The following is a 15,405-nucleotide window of genomic DNA, read 5'->3' on the forward strand; positions in this document are numbered from 1 at the left end:
TCTCTGGTGTGCTCATTCCCTTACATTTAGATTAATTATAAAACATTGTCACCAGAATATTAAAGTAATGTTTAATACACAGAAGGGAATAAGGTATTCTGGAAAATGCATAATTTCTCTATGATGATTTTGCCAGTTGCATGCAATATGATCTTTTGATTGCCAGCTATAGAAATATTGTGACTAAGCTTTCACTAGCTTTTTATTTTTGCAACCATCCTGTCATAGCACTTTGAAAACTGTAAGCTTGGCCCATCAAAAAAAAAAAAAAAAAAACTAAGGGTGCCCATGCTAGAGAGTTCTCTCGGCTTAGTTCCTGAAGTGGGTGGTGAGAGGGGAGGGTTTTGCAGTGTACAGGGGCAACTTCTGCTTCACCAGTGCTAACACAGCTGGGGGGAGTGAGGGAGTGACCCCCACTCTCTGCAGAAACCCAACATACACACACACACACACATATGCTCTCTGCATCCCTTGAAGGTTGTCCACATTCCTAAATGGAAATCTCAAGTCCTCTTGGTTGCTTCAGATTTTCCAAGCTTCACTGCAGCCACATACCCAGGAGGGATCGGCTGAATCAACACAGAGCAGCCACAGCAAGTGGAATGTTCCTTGCCAGCAGTGGCTGAAGTGGGACCGACACTCCTCGGGGGGACCACTCCTGGGGATTGGTTACCTCAGCCATCTCCCTCTAGGTCACTCGGCTCCATCCTTGGCTGTGTTGGTTAACAACCAAGTGTGGTTACCAGCGGAGGGCTCTTGTCCTTCGAGGTCTCACATCTGGTCTCTGCAGGTGAAACTTTTCCACTTTAAAAATAACTTTTTAAAAATAATAATGAAAGCAGAAGGAGCATTCCAGCCCCTACACCTTCCCATGAACCCTTGCCAGGTAGGTCGGTATTCCCATTCCTCCATCACACCACCCAGGGTGCTGGTAGAATTCTTTGGGCTCTTTAAAACTGAAATGAATTTTTAAATATGCATTCCGTTTATCCATGCCACCTAACAGCAATACACCCAACACCTGTCATATTGTTTCCGTTCTCATCAAGGCTTCCTAAGCCTCCCTGACCCCCACCCTCTGCTCTTCAAAAATATACTCAATGCAGATATGAAAAACTAAGCCCTCTCACCCCAAAAGGCTCTGAGTCTGGAGGCTTAATTACCTCTCCATTTGCAACACGGAGGCCCCTTGGGTCAGAATTAAATGTGATTTCCAGTAGGAGAGGGGATAGGTTTACTCCGCTCCTGCCCATCCCACATCTGTTCTGTAGACACAATGACTCCGTACGCCGGGAAAGGATAAACCCAGCTTCCCTAGCCCAGCTCTGTCGCCTTGACCTTTAACTCCTGAAGAAGAGAGGTGGGAGCCCAGAGCGAATACAGTTTCTGAAGATAAGACTCTGGAAACCTGGGAGTGATGAATATCAGAGATCAAAGCCCAATCATGTCCTTGAGACCATCACAGTCATTATAGACAAGGTGTGTTTTCCTGTCTGTATGAGTGTGGACAGGCAGCCGGCATAAGACATGAGTGTGCTTATGTTGTAAACAGGAGTATACGTAAGGAACTGGAGGTGAAACTGCACATATGCACAAGCTTCCTGTACAGACACCGTCATTCTGACTCCCAGGGAAAATAGAAAGGGCAATTGTATGCCAACTATTAAACAATTGTATGGACACTTGAGTTTCCTAACTAAGTACACATGATTTTCAGCCATTATTTTACTAAGGTATCAACAAGGAAGAGGAGATGTTTAGCTCGAGAAGGGAGCTTTGTCCTCTGCTCCATGGGCTGCACCACACATAGGCCTTACTTTCCTCCCTGGTCCCCATCAAGGTCTACTGGGAATACTTAACTTTTCCCATTATACTTAATTTCAGTGGAGGGGAGATGCAGGCCATACTGGTAATATCAAAATGTTCTCAGATGTCAGGGGAAGGTTTCCATGTGTGTTGAATCCCTTTGGGAAGCTCCTGACCACTCTCTTAGCCTGTATTCACATCCTGACAATCTTCCTGAGAGGTGGGGCCAGGGCCAAGGCTTGTGGCTGTAGACAGGTCATAGGAATGGGGAGGGGACTCTGGGAGAAACAATGATGACAAGGAGAATCCGAAACCCAGTGCCAAAAAGTATTCTTTATATGCCTTAGATGTCCTGATTTATGACACCAGACAGTCACAGACCAGTCCTGCTTCTAGAAGGAACAGAATGCCAGGCAAGAGATATGAGGCATGGAAGGATATTAGATTATATGACTGCAATACAAAAATACAAAGGTCCCTGTTTTTGAAATATAAACTCCAATAGAGTGAAGCCCCAGCTTGTTCAGCCTTACTTTATACAGAGAACATTTCACTGATTCCAGGTAAACATGCTTGCTTACTTTCAATTCCTACCTTCATTATGAAACTCATCTAATTTTGTGGCCAAGTGGCAATTAAATCTTATTGTTATGGGACATAGCATGTATCAACAAGCAGGCTGCAAAGAAAAAAAGCAACATAATATAACTTATACAAGTAGTCAAGAGAATGAAAAATTTCATAAATCTTCCACCTAAAAGAGGAAAGTCCTTGGAGCCTCCTCTTGTAGCTTTCTGTTCTTTTTCCAGTTGAGTTCATCATTGTGTTGAGATGACGGTAAAGTGTTAAACGCTCCATGAGACCTGATGTTTTCAGTTTGTATTATAAACGCAGTCTGTCTCTAGGAACTAACTGACCTGCTTGGCTTCAAGGTCTTCATCTTTATTCCCTTCATTGGGTAGGTCTCTATCAACAGTCATTATATAAGGAAGACTTTTTGTGGGCTTCCACTGCTCTAACTAGGGCAAGTGGGGAATTTAGATATACCACTGAACAATGTGATCATTGCCCACTTGAATGTGATAAGGATGACTACATAATCTGACACAATACTATACTCACAGCAGAGTCCTTCCTCTAGGAAATTGCCAACACCTTCAAGGATCATGTCTGACTAGTCTCTTGGTCTCTGAGTTCCCTGCCAATCCATTCCATACCTGGTTACACTCTTCCTAAGACTTTTCTATGGGCATAATTTTGAAAGACTTGTTATTGACTATAATGCAAACCCCTTAAGCCTATCGTTAAAGCCCCTCCACAAAATGGCTCCAGATTAGTTTCCAACCTTATTTTCCATGATTTTCATAGAAAACCTTTTTTTTTTCCTGCCTCACTGGTCTACCTATTGCCCTCTAAGCATCACAACAGTACCTTGAATTGACTTGCCCTCATCCTTTCTCTTCATCATCTAAATCCTAGCCTACTTTTGATGACCAACCAAAAGCTCAACATCTTTGTGAGTCCTAAAGAAATTATCTTCCTTTACATTCCTACAGTTCGTATCTCACTTCTGAATTAATCCTATCATACCTTTTAGTTATTAATTATTATTTGCTTTTATGTTTATAGTCTTATCCCTCACATTAGGACCAGGAATAGGGTGTTATAATTTGGGGGGTATCTTTTTAAAATTATTTATTTGTTTGTTTTTTGGTTTTCTGCATCTTTGTCGCTGAGAGCGGCTTTCTCTAGACACAGCGAGCCAGGGCTACTCCTCCTGGCGGCGCACAGGCTTCTCATTGAGGTGGCTTCTCTTGTTGCAGAGCACAGGCTCTAGATACCCGGGCTCAGTAGTTCCAAGGCACGCAGATCTTCCCAGTCCAGGGATTGAACTTGTGTACCCTGTACTGGCAGGCAGATTCTTATCCACTGTACCACCAGGGAAGTTCTATAGTTTTTATAGTTATCCACCGTGCCTAGAACTTCACCTTGCACATTGTAGGCAGAGAAAACCAGCTTATCTGATGTTGATGTTCTGAGAGAGACTGTAGGACTGCATGTAGGAGAAGTAAAGATGTCTTTGTCATGCTCCATTTAGATTACATTAGATGTAAATAATCAGTTACAGACAGCTCAGACGGTTGAATACCTGGACGTATCCCTTTATAGGTCACTTATCTTTGATCCCAGAACAAGAACTGTGTTTCTATTACTCCCTCCTTCTAAATTACCTGCTGTTATTTTTTCCCAATAAGATAGGGCCAGATGAAGAAACATCAGTGTATACTCATCTCCACCACTTGAAAACAACTTTTAAGTGTGCATCCTATAGGTAAGGTATAAAGAATATCATTCTCATTCATTTGGGAGCTCTGAAGCCCCTTGCCTGGGACTGCTGTCTACGCTGGCAAAGTGAATTATATATTAGCATTTTAAAAGGCTTACTGTTCTCACCACATCAACTCAACTAAGACTAGTTATTTAAGAGGATTCTAATTAATTTAATTCTCCACTGGTGGCCATTTCTGACAGGCAACGACTGTGCCTTTTACCTCTTTGCCTCCTTTCCCAGCACTTAGCTCTGTAGGTTGCTTGTAGCAGGGACCTAATAAATATTTGTTGATTGAACAATGAATGAGCCTTACTGCAGATGCATGAGTGAATTCCTCAGATATGCCTAACAAAATCAAACTCATCTTCCCAGCACCAAGGACAGATAGAAATGCAAGCACCGTGGGAACTACTGACACTAACCTTGCTCAGTAGGTAACAGAACCAGAACCCAGTCAGCAAAGCCATTTTGAACACACTTCCTAATCAGTTTAATTAGCATTGTTTTCATATTATTTTCATATGATACCCCCAACCGTGGCATTACATATGATGACAAAACTGTAGAATGAGCTAGTCCCTGGAGGCCCATATGTAGAGGTTAAGAGGATTCCAGAGTGAGGATTCACAGCAGCAGTTCCAATGGTATAACCTTGGACAGGTCATTTTAGTGTCTCTAATGCCAGGAGAAATATCAAAAACCTCAGATATGTAGATGACACCATCCTTATGGCAGAAAGTGAAGAGGAACTAAAAAGCCTCTTGATGAAAGTGAAAGAGAAGAGTGAAAAAGTTGGCTTAAAGCTCAACATTCAGAAAACTAAGATCATGGCATCCGGTCCCATCACTTCATGGGAAATAGATGGGGAAACAGTGGAAACAGTGTCAGACTTTATTTTTTTCGGCTCCAAAATCACTGCAGATGGTGATTGCAGCCATGAAATTAAAAGACGCTTACCCCTTGGAAGGAAAGTTATGACCAACCTAGATAGCATATTCAAAAGCAGAGATATTACTTTGCCAACAAAGGTCCATCTAGTACAGGCTATGGTTTTTCCTGTGGTCATGTATGGATGTGAGAGTTGGACTGTGAAGAAAGCTGAGCACCGAAGAATTGATGCTTTTGAATTGTGGTGTTGGAGAAGACTCTTGAAAGTCCCCTGGACTGCAAGGAGATCCAACCAGTCCATCCTAAAGGAGATCAGTCCTGGGTGTTCATTGGAAGAACTGATGCTGAAGCTGAAACTCCAATACTTTGGCCACCTCATGCGAAGAGCTGACTCATTGGAAAAGACTCTGATGCTGGGAGGGATTGGGGGCAGGAGGAGAAGGGGACGACAGAACATGAGATGGCTAGATGGCATCACTGACTCGATGGACATGAGTTTGAGTGAACTCCAGGAATTGGTGATGGAAGGGAGGCCTGGCGTGCTGCAATTCATGGGGTCACAAAGAGTCAGACACGACTGAGCAACTGAACTGAACTGAAGCTTCAGTAAAACAGGAATAATAGTGGTAGCTGTCCCCACAAGGTGGTTATAAAGAAGACATAAGAACAAGAACGTGCATGGAAAACTCTTATCATGGGACTTCCCTGGTTGTGCAGTGGTTGAGAATCCACCTTGCAGTGCAGGGTAAGCTGGTTCAGTCCCTGATTGGGGAACTAAGTTCCCACATGTCATGGAGCAAATAAGCCAGTGCACTACGACTAGAGAGCCCAAGTGCTGTAACTAATACCCAAGGCAGCCAAATAAATAAATTAAATATTTTCATAAAAAAAGAAAACCCTCATTGTTATTCCCAGAACATAGTAAATTCCCAATAAACATTAACTGGTATATCATTTCTACTTTGACCTATGTTCCACTCTTTACCAGGCAAAATAGCTGAGGATAATAAGAGTTAGGTGTTCAATCAGACGTCACATTTTGGACATGGCCTGGCCTTCAGTCTCCAGGCACCAGAAGATGTGTGGTGCTTTGCAACCCTTGGTTAGATGCACAAAGTCTGTGGAAGAAGGCTGTCCTCCAAAGCTACCCTCCAGCAGAGTGAGGGGTAGAGAGGGACCTCCAACTTTAAGATGCACTAAAGTTATAAAACTCACCTGAGCATTGCAAATGCAACCATCTCCAAAATTTGAACATTTTAAAAACATGACAGCTTTAGAGTTCAAACAAAAATCATTACAGCTTTTTTTTTTCTGTGACATAAACTTATTTTAAAAATGGGTCTGCTAACCAAAGGCAAAGAAAAAAAGACTCTTAAGATGGACCGCAGCCCCACATCCCACAGTCATCAAGACTGGTTGTCAGTACCCCTCATCCTATGTGGAGTCCAGAGTATTCGTACTGTTGTGAACGTTCTGTGCTGCTGGGTGAAAGAAGGTAGGAAGCAGGGTGTGTCCTTCCTTCTTTAGAGGAAGAAATAGGCCTTGAATGGGGTCAAGTACAGAGGGAGGACACCAGGTGGGTGAGCAAGGCAAAGATAAAGCCAGGATTACAACCCAGAATTGCCAACTCAGAGACCAGCACTTTTCATCAGCCTGGATCAAAACTACCAGGAGTCCATCCCTGATCCATCACCATGTCAGAAGGGAAAAAAAATGCACTCTGGACGTGGGCTTCCCCGGGGGCTTAGGGGTAAAGAATCCACCTGCAATGCAGGAGATAAAGGTTCGATCCCTGGGTCAGGAAGATCCCCTGGAGGAGGCGACCCCACTCCAGTATTCTTGCCTGCAGAATCCCATGAACAGAGGAGCCTGGAGGGCTACAGACCATGGGTCGCAAAGAGTTGGACACTCTGAAGCGACTGAGCACACGCACACACACACTGGAAGAAGCTGAAAAATGAAAAGAACTCCACATATAAGGCAAGGTGGCTACCAGCAAATCCATAAAAGGTGACCCCTTTAAAAGAAAACCTCTCGTGTTTCTGGGTTCTGAGCTTTGAGAGAGCTGTTGCTCCAAAGAGGAGTATTTGCGCTTTCATTTTTCCCCTTAGTGTAGGGAAGCCAGCAACAGGTAAAATCAGGCACTCTGAAAAAGAGCATGAGCAACAACACATCTTAGCACCAAAGGCAGAGAATTTTCAGTCACATCTCCCTAGGCTTGCTTTCTGTGTGCCTGAGAAGAGAGGACAAATCGCCAGGGAGAGAGGAGTAGAAGGGACAACAGAAGTTCCCGTTCTGCGTTACCATTTCAGGAAATTCAGGGAACTATCATCAAGGGAAAAAATCAGGCAAATTACTTCCTCTCAGACCATCCTCAACAGGGATATTTGATTTGCTGTTGCTCCGTGAGGCTTCCTGCCGTCCTGTTCCTATTTCAGGGATGGCTCTGCCCATGCAGGCTCTAACAGCTGCTGTGCACAGCAGTTGCAGTCCTATGGGTCTCGAGACATTCAAAGTCAACCCATGTCCATTCAAAGAAGTAAATGTGAATCAAAGGATGGCTGGCAAGAAAAGAAATGGCAGTAGAAGACCTGAACACAGCAGATCTAATAAAACGTTGAGACAGAATTTGTACATCTCCACACAGAGCCAGGAGGGCTTCCCAGGTGGCTCAGTGGGAAAGAATCTGCCTGCAATGCAGGAGATGTGGGTTTGATCCCTGGGTTAGAAAGATCCTCTGCAGAAGGAAATGGCAACCCATTTCAGTATTCTTGCCTGGAGAACCCCATGAACAGAGGAGCCTGGCAGGCTACAGTCCATGAATCCATGCCAAGTCGCTTCAGTTGTGTCCGACTCTTTGCGACCCTATGGACTAGAGGGGGACCCCGCCAGGCTCCTCTGCCCATGCGATTCTCCAGGCACAAATACTGGAGTGGGTTGCCACGACCTCCTCCAGGGGATCTTCCTGACCCAAGGATCAAACCTGTGTCTCTCATGTTTCCTGCAAGTGTATTCTTTACCACTAGAGCCATCTGGGAAGCCTAGGCCACAGTTCATGGGGTCGCAAAAGAGTTGGACATGACTTCGCAATAAACAACAAAAACAGAGCCAGGAACCCCTGATCAAAGTGGGCAGTGACTTAAGATTTCACTTTGCACAGAAAAAGACTGTGCAGCCTAAATAGCATTAGTAAGTGGAATAACCTTCACAACTCAGAGCTGTATACCATTTCAGTCAACCCTCCATGTAGTTCATTGCTCTCTCACCATCTTTGAACTCAAAATTAAATATCCCTAGTAACAGAATTCAGGTCATGCTATTGGCCATTTGAATTCTCTAACTGGATGCGACGAGGCCATGAAATGCAAATTAGGTGGGCGTTTCCCTTAAATCTTGCCTAGAGAATGGAACAGATTGTGAGATCTATTTAAGACATTTGAGATGAATTTGGTTTGGTGAGTAGCTTTTTTTCATGCCCTTTAAACTTTAAATGCTGTCTCCCAGCGATTCGTGGGTCCTAAGTTCATTTCTACCATCAGAGGGGTGGATTAAAGGAGGAGTCTTTCCAGGTAGTGACCTCAATGCGCCCTGTCATCAGGATGCCGTTTAGAAATCCTTGAAATATGGGACACACTTACATACTCCCCACTAGGACTGGCACCAAAACAAGCTTTTGATTTCATTCTTAAGTCCTTCTGTAATGCACACTTTTTCTGCCATTCCTGCTTCTGAATTTAGTAGGTCACAAGGGAAAGATTTGCAGCTTGAATTCCTTTGCACAGGAGCTGCAGGCTTGGGTTCCAATTCTGGCTCAGCCACTAACTGTGTGGTTTCAAGCTTGGCTCTCACTTTTTTCAAGCTGTGTGATCTTAGGTCCTTCACTTAATCTTTAGGCCTCTGTTGCCCTGGTCTGTAAAATGAATGATTGCTGTGGTTCCTTTTGAGCTTTAGTCTATTCTTGTCCTACCGAAGTTTTAGAATCACTGGGAAAATTGATACTGTCATGTCTGTAAAAGTGCCCTATGAAAGTCTGAAAGTGTTAGTCACTCAGTCGTGTCCCACTCTTTGCCACCCCATGGACTGTAGCCCCGCAAGGCTCCTCTGTTCATGGGATTCTCCAGGCAAGGATACTGGAGTGGATTGCCATGCCCTCCTCTAGGGGATCTTCCAGACCCAGGGATCGAACCCAGGTCTCCTGCAGTGCAAGCAGATCCTTTACCATCTGAGCCTCCAGGGAAGCCTAAAAGTGCTCTACAAATCTTAATTATTTCCTGGCAGTATTTTTTTTTAAATATAAAGCAAGGAGAAAGGTAATGTGATTTAACTATATATATTTCTTTTTTTAATGTATTTATTTATTTGACTGAGCTGGGTATTAGTTGCAGCACTTGGAATCTTTCTTGTGGTATGCAGGATCTTTTTAGATGCAGCATGTGGAATCCAGTTCCCCAACCAGGGATCAAACTTGGGCCCCCTGCACTGGGAGCACAGAGCCTTAGCCACTGGACCACCAGGCAGGGAAGTCCCAACAATAGATATCTTAATTTACACTAAGATAGGAAGGAAACAGAGAAGGCAATGGCACCCCACTCCAGTACTCTTGCCTGGAAAATCCCATGGACAGAGGAGCCTGGAAGGCTGCAGTCCATGGGGTCGCTGACGGTCGGACACAACTGAGCGACTTCACTTTCACTTTTCACTTTCATGCATTGAAGAAGGAAATGGCAACTCACTCCAGTGTTCTTGCCTGGAGAATCCCAGGGATGGCGGAGCCTGGTGGGCTGCCATCTATGGGGTCACAGAGAGTCAGACACGACTGAAGCGACTTATCGACTTAGGAAGGAAAGGTCGGTCTAGTCAAGGCTATGGTTTTTCCAGTGGTCATGTATGGATGTGAGAGTCGGACTGTGAAGAAAGCTGAGTGCTGAAGAATTGATGCTTTTGAACTGTGGTGTTGGAGAAGATTCTTGAGAGTCCCTTGGACTGCAAGGAGATCCAACCAATCCATTCTGAAGGAGATCAACCCTGGGATTTCTTTGGAAGGAATGATGCTAAAGCTGAAACTCCAGTATTTTGGCCACCTCATGTGAAGAGTTGACTCATTGGAAAAGACTCTGATGCTGGGAGGGATTGGGGGCAGGAGGAGAAGGGGACGACAGAGGATGAGATGGCTGGATGGCATCACTGACTCGATGGACGTGAGTCTGAGTGAATTCCAGGAGTTGGTGATGGACAGGGAGGCCTGGCGTGCTGCGATTCATGGGGTCACAAAGAGTCGGACATGACTGAGCCACTGAACTGAACTGAACTGAGGAAGAGAAAGAATGACTGCTTCTGGATTGTGCTGGAATTGAGACATTTTTTAGCTTAATGTACCTCCGGAGAAGTGCAAACTGGGAAGTGCTAACTCCGCTAGGGAGTCAGAGAAAAGGAGCCTCACCTTACTGTTTCCCTGTTGATGAAGAACTCAGGATGGTCCTTGAAAGGTGTGCTTGAACACATGTGTTTTCTGAACTTCCAACTGAACTCAATGAAATCTTCACAACCACTATGCAAATTCCTCAAATCTCTTCCCTCTCACTCCACCCAAAAAGGAGCCAATGTTGTGTGGCATGTATAAAGAGAAACAACACCTACGAAACACTTCCATTCTGATCCACTCCACCTCTACTCTCTGGGGATACTAATCTATATAAGAACAAGAATTCTTCATAGGAATAAACATTAACACTGGGAAAAAACCTGCTAATATGAATAACCATCTTCACCATTCACCTCACTATCCAGCTTTCAAAAAAAAGAAAATCATGTCATCACACAAAAAACTGGAAAGATATTTCTTACTGCTTGAAAGATGGGACTTTAATACAAATACTCTGGAAAACTCCAAGTAAAAATGCCCAGGATACATTTAGCTGAGGTCAGGGCACTCAGTTATACCCCAGTAGGATCCAAGATTGCTCTTCTTCCCTAAGATTTTTCATTATCACCATTTTTGTTTATTTCTTTATCACCGGTTTTGATACAATCACTTTTTTCTCCAGCACCACCAACATTCAAATGGCCTGGTGCTGGGTGCTATAGAAGCTACTAAGTCTCCACCACCATGGACCCAGACAGCTAACAGAACTTTTTGTTTTGTGTGACAGTCTGGACAGACCACAGAATTAATGTTCATAGACCAGGCTTGGGAGGGTGAGAACAATGTCCGTTATTTGGGCCCTACTTCCTGAGAACCCGGGACTGTGTCCTCTAGTCCATGCTCGGCGCATGCCTGGCAACCAATTAATCTCTCTGCAATTTGAAGTTTCCCTCTGGGGAGAGGGCACAGTAAGCACCCGGATCAGATTTGTCAGTCCCTTCAGCTGCTTCAACCATTCATGGAGAATCGTGACCTTGGCATATCGCACAGGGAGATGTCTTCCCAAATCATCTGTCTTGCATGGGCTTTCAAAAGTTCTAGCCCTAGTGCACCATCATCATCTCACAATGAATTTCAAAAATGAATTTTTATTTTCTTTCAGTGAAGAGTATGGGGGAAGATATGTGGAGTTTGGAGTTTGGGGTTGGTTTGTTTTCTGTTTGCTTCAACGAGGGCTCTTTCTTCTCCAAAAGGAGGATGAAGAAAAATATACACTTTACCCACTCCCTCTCCTCCCCCCAGTAATCCTACTTCTAGAGATACCGTTTATGTACACACTGACTCCAAGAAGAAATAAGAGGTAGAGGCAGAAACACACAGATCAGAAATTACAGTGTAGCAAGCACCAAGGCTGAAGTTGTCCCCAAATCCAGGATTGTTTGTTCTATTTCAGTCGGGTCTCCTTTGTTAAGCAGAGTTACCATTTCTAGGTATTGGCAAGGGGCTTAGCACGTTCAGGGAAGATGCTGTCCCGGAATCCCTAATGGTCTGAGGTTTCAGTAACACAGAGGCAGAATGTGGGGCAGGGAATGTTCCTCCAAAAAATAACCCTTGTCTGGCGGTCCCATCTCACCTAGATGAGAGGAACTCTCAAAAACTCATCCAGGCCACCTCATCGACCAGAGATATTTGTCTTGCTTGCTCCAGGCTCCCCTCTGCAGTGAGCAGTCAGCTGTAGGAGAAGACATCTTTGTGTGCCCTTATAGTGGACATCCTCGATCTCTGAGTGAGAGCCATACGTGTGTGTGTTGGTGAACGTTTACAGCTTGTGTGCTAACATGGTAAGAGACAATCCTTTTGACCAGTCACAGAGTTCAGTGGAATTAAGCTGACAAGACACCAGAACACTGGCTTCTCTGCTCTCAATGACATGGCTTTGGGCAAGACCTTAACATTGGTGAGCCTCACTCTTCTCATCCACAAAATGGAAGGCTTGAGATCTATTCCACTGAGGATCAGATGAAACAATGCATATGAAAGCCCCGTATCACGCATAAAGCAGCGCTTGACTGTGAGGAGTCATTATTTATGATGAATAACCAGGAAAGAATCCAGATGCCAATTATTTTGCTGTCTTCTCACTAGGCTAGGTAACCTAGCCAGAGGGTGAGTGGGTAAGATTTTCCCCACTTGCGTTCACAGCCAATATGTAAATCTGCAACACACAGGTGTCTGAGTTCTATTATTTATAAACCTGTTTTAATACGCTATATTGTCTCTAGTTTTCGTCTGGATCTCTAGGCAATAGAAAACGCCAAAGTGAGAAAAGTTCTTTGCAAATTAACTGAGCCACAAGGAATTTTTATCACTCATTTGTAGACCTAACTTATTTGTGTCACTAATTTCTAAGGAACGGGGCGCTATCACAATGACAATAGAGTGTCTGATGTGGAACTCTTTCCTCCTATCATCTTTTCCCCTTATAAAATCTGCCCCAAATTTCCTGGTGTGAGTAATAAAGAAGTTTTATGTTTGTTTGTTTGTCTGCATTAAGATATATTTGCTGAAGGTTTGGGAACCTAAAATTAGAATATTTAATAAACAACTATTGATATTCATCACCTTCTTTGGGATTTACCACTAACCCAGTGACATTATCTTTCTTGAGCTAAATTAAAAGACAAACTCAAATCCTGCATAGTAGCCACCAAAAGCATATATTTGAAAAACAGAATTCAGTGTGCCATATTATGCATTATTTAATGGTATGCAAATTGTAAGTCAGACAGTTAGGAAAACTACACTTCAGCATTAATAAACAGCAACACTACTACTACATTAATTATGATATTGCTATGATTTATTCCCAAGTTTTGCATTTTGATTCTCCTTGAAAATTTATGCCATCTGATAAGCAGTAACCTATTTTCCCTCCTGCACCTCCTACCCATCCCTCAAATCTGTCCCTCCTTCTCACCAGATAGGTGTCTGCAGGACATGGGTTCAGAAACACAGTTCTAAAGCAGCTGCATTGTCTTATAAGCATTCATAATTAAAGAACAAACAAACACCACCTAAAGCTCCAACATTTATTGTGTCAATGTTAAGCACACTTCTTAAAAGACAACATAGAATGTATAGAAACAAGGGGTTTGGGGAACTCATGCTCATTTCCACAAGACAGGGAATTGGGTTGGCTGGTCTCAGAGGGGCCGGGACGGCTCTCAGAGCAGCGGTGGTCCACAGACCCTCTCTAGGGGACTGATTCACTGTTCCAATGTGGGTCTGTTTTTTTGTTTTTACTTTTTATTAAAAAATATAAATAAAATGACACTGCAGGCCCAGGCAGGAAGGACACTGCAGGACTCTGTCTTCGCACAACGGCTTCTTGGAGGCTACTGTCAGAAAACATCACAAACTAGCAGGATGACAGACCACGCAGATGTCGGCTGGGCGGCTCGCGTCCACCCCGCCCCTGGGGGTTCAAATTTTCTCAGAACTTAAGGGTTCTCGAGCTTCCATCCGAAAACTGCCACACATCTTGAGCTCTCTGGGCACTACGCCGAATGGGGGTGTGTGAAGAACCTAGAAAGAGGTTGGAGACAGAGGAGGGAGGAAAAAAAAAAAAAATACAGGTGTGACTTGGCCCAGTGATTTTCTGTTCTCTAACTAGCTTTTTAAAAATTACAACTTAAACACAGGTTGAGCCACCGGCATCTTAAGCATGATTTAAACCTGAATCTCCCCACCTCCCCCCAGATCTCTGACCTCTGAGTTCTTTCCCACACCTCTCTCCCCTTCTCCCCCAAAGGACCCAGACCCCCTCCCCATCCCAGGATAGTCCTAATAAGCTGGGGACACACCTGGAAGGAACACTTGCCCTTATGACTGAGCAAACTGAGTAGGAAACAGTCCTTTGGTTGAGGAGAACAGGGGAGGGGGGAGGGAGGGGGACATTTCCTTAAAATAATAATAAAATTATAAAGAAACAAAAAAATAAAAATTGATGTAAAAGCAGCACAACGAAAACATGAAATGTTATCAAGTTCAACGTCAAAGCAGCCAACGATTTACAAGAGGCGAACAAATCTCTGAAGAGGAAACCAGAACTCAAAACAGTTGTTCCCAAATGGCACCAAAAACTGCCTGTAGTTTCTTTCAAACATGCAGTTTTCTTTTCTTTTTTTTTCTTTTTGTGAGGGGGCAAGGCAGTGATGGAGGGAAGAAGGGAGTGGTTATTTTCCTTCGGGGCTCCTCCCTTGCTGTGTACATTGACTTGAAGCAGCAGAACTGGGAGTCCGGATGTGGGATGTGCCGAGGAAGAGGGCTACCACTGTGGCATTCCAGGCTTCGTTGCCATGGCGACCCGAAGCAGGGGCCTGGGGCCTCCTCTCCCCTGACTTGGCGCCGCAGGAGGCCCCAGGGTCTGGAGCTCGGCTGCTTTCCGAAAACCCCCCCTGAGCGTGGAGACCTGAGCTGAGGGGCCTGCTGTATCCAGGTGGGCTCTGGGGAATCCCCATTCCGGGCCCAGCCCTAAGTCACTGTCGTTGAAGCTCCTTTGGCTGATACCCTCTTCAAGCCACTTTGTCAGCCTGTTACCGATATTTAAAATCCTAACAGACAAAGTATATAGCTAGCATGGGCATGCACCACGTCCACCATTATTTAAAAACACAGCCCCCACCATGGGTTTGGGGGCCCTGCTTTAGAGGACAGACCTTGGGGAAATGGCTTAATTTGCCTTTTCTGCCATCTTGTAAAGACCTGATAAATGCTCCCTTTATCACTTTACAGAAAGGAAAAACAGTATTTGGATCAACCATTGAGTTGCGTTCGGCCAAGTTTAGGTTCTTGACTACAATAACCCATGTGAACTGTATTGGTCTCCTTTCCCACGTGAAAGGGAGGAATTGATCGCCTCCCATGATCATGAATGACACTGGGAAATAGAGAGAGAGAGAGAAACAGGCCCATCCCCCTAAAGGCTGATTCATTGGCCATGTGTTTTACTAAATGA

General features: G+C 44.3%; 1 protein-coding gene across 4 annotated transcripts in view; it reads right to left on the reverse strand.

The window, feature by feature from the left end:
- Positions 1-13,463: 13,463 nt before the first annotated feature.
- Positions 13,464-15,405, reverse strand: part of BCL11A (BCL11A, BAF complex component) — a 101,957-nt gene continuing 100,015 nt past the window's right edge. For all 4 annotated transcript variants that reach the window (XM_027555367.1, XM_027555370.1, XM_027555368.1 and 1 more), the window contains one exon: positions 13,464-13,973. In XM_027555367.1, the coding sequence (XP_027411168.1) occupies positions 13,872-13,973 (102 nt within the window). In that variant the 3' untranslated portion in view covers positions 13,464-13,871. The remainder of the gene's footprint in view (positions 13,974-15,405) is intronic.

The sequence above is a fragment of the Bos indicus x Bos taurus genome, chromosome 11 (genome assembly GCF_003369695.1).
Source record: "Bos indicus x Bos taurus breed Angus x Brahman F1 hybrid chromosome 11, Bos_hybrid_MaternalHap_v2.0, whole genome shotgun sequence".
Lineage (NCBI taxonomy): Eukaryota > Metazoa > Chordata > Mammalia > Artiodactyla > Bovidae > Bos > Bos indicus x Bos taurus.